This window comes from Morus notabilis, unplaced genomic scaffold (genome assembly GCF_000414095.1).
Source record: "Morus notabilis unplaced genomic scaffold, ASM41409v2 C11428381, whole genome shotgun sequence".
NCBI classification, from domain to species: domain Eukaryota; kingdom Viridiplantae; phylum Streptophyta; class Magnoliopsida; order Rosales; family Moraceae; genus Morus; species Morus notabilis.
This window is the reverse complement of record NW_010387233.1, coordinates 1-1,629: the sequence shown is the minus strand read 5'-3', so window position 1 is coordinate 1,629 and position 1,629 is coordinate 1. Positions and strand designations below refer to the sequence as shown.

Below are 1,629 nucleotides of genomic sequence, written 5' to 3'. Positions count from 1 at the left end.
ATTAGGAGAATTCTCTGAAAGGTTGAAAGTATACCCTACCAGTAGGCATAGTTCTGAAACATACCCTAGCGTACAATTCTCCTAATCAATATGTCCCTTATTATGTTTTAACACCAAATCAGAAAATGCATAAAACAAAATAAATTGCAAATGATTTTTCTAAGACTGACATAAACAATTGTTTTTTCTGTGTTCTCATGAATTCAAAAGGATAAGCAGGTCAGGAAAAAGAGTAAGCAATATTTTCTTTGTTTCTAAACTAATGTTTATTCATAAGAGAAAACTATTGAGTTTTTAGAGTACCTCATTCAGGTTACCAAGATGCCCTATTCTGAAAACCTTCCCAGCTACCTTGTTCAGGCCAAGTCCTAAGCTCAGATTGTATCTTTTCCATGCTCTTTTAACAATCTCTGTACTATCAATGTAAGGAGGAACAAGAACAGCAGTCACTGTGTCACTGTACCATTCCTCCTTTTGGGTGCAGTTCTTCAACCCCCATGCCTCAACAGCAAGCCTGCTTTAAACAAATTTATGAAAAAATTGCGATGTAAAACACTTCATTTAACAACAAGACATGGTATATGCTATTCAAATTCTGTGCCTATGTAGGCGGAAAGTAATATAGTTTTACCTTGTTGCTTTCCCCAAACGACTATGCCTTGCGATCACATTGTCGAGTCCTTCCTCGAAAATGAGATCGAGAGCTGCCCTCAGCCCATACAACAACTGGATGGAAGGGGTGTAGGGCCAATATGTTCCTAACTTATAGAACTTCAAGTAGTCGTTCCAGTCAAAGAAGACTCTCACCGATTTTGCGGATTTAGAGGCCTCCAGAGCTTTGGGGCTAGCACACACAATACCGATCCCAGTGGGAAGAGAGAGAGCTTTCTGAGAGCCAGTTAAAGCAACATCAACTCCCCATTCGTCCATGCGGAAATCAAGAGCGCATATGGAAGACACCCCATCAACAAGCAACAGTGCTGGATGCCCATAGTCATCTGAGAGTTCAATAGAATGTGAGAAGCAGCCATTATGTTGGGAAATTTATAAGTAAAACTAATGAGATATTTAAAATTACAGCACATTGAATGATGTTGAATCAAGAAGTTTGCCAGTGAAAAGGCTGCTTGTTCTATGCATCATAATACAGAAGCTATGAAAACTCTATACCAATAATATTGGAAACTTGTGCAGCTATAGCTTAAGAATTTCCATCTATATAGCCAAGTTCTCGCCATTATGAATCAAGTGAAAATCAAATGCTTCCCAACCATGGAAATCAATAATGGCCCAAATATATACTGATATAAAACAAGATTGGGATATTAGAATTTGAATTGTGTATTTATGTACTAGAATGTTATTGTACTAGGATGTGCTTTAGTTTCGATACATAATTTCCAATTTAAGACTGTTTATCTTTTAGGACTATTTAGAATGTATTGAATTTTATATTGCTATGTTTTACTTCCATTGAAAGGTTTAGACGTATAGTGAATGTCATTTCACTAGAGCTGATATTAACAAAATGAATATTGAGATTATTGGTTTTCCTGCTCTCTTTAGAATCTATGTTTCTTCCCCTGTGGTTCTACTTCTCTATCTAGTGGTACTTTCTCTTTTTTTTTT

The 1,629-nt window shown here is 36.5% G+C and overlaps 1 protein-coding gene across 1 annotated transcript; it reads right to left on the bottom strand.

The window, feature by feature from the left end:
• Positions 1 to 303: 303 nt before the first annotated feature.
• Positions 304 to 1,011, bottom strand: LOC112095208 (serine--glyoxylate aminotransferase-like; the record flags this gene model as incomplete). Its single annotated transcript, XM_024176889.1, has 2 exons — positions 304 to 514; positions 632 to 1,011. Coding segments are annotated over 2 exons (591 nt in total), but the record flags the coding sequence as incomplete, so codon positions are not given.
• Positions 1,012 to 1,629: the final 618 nt, after the last annotated feature.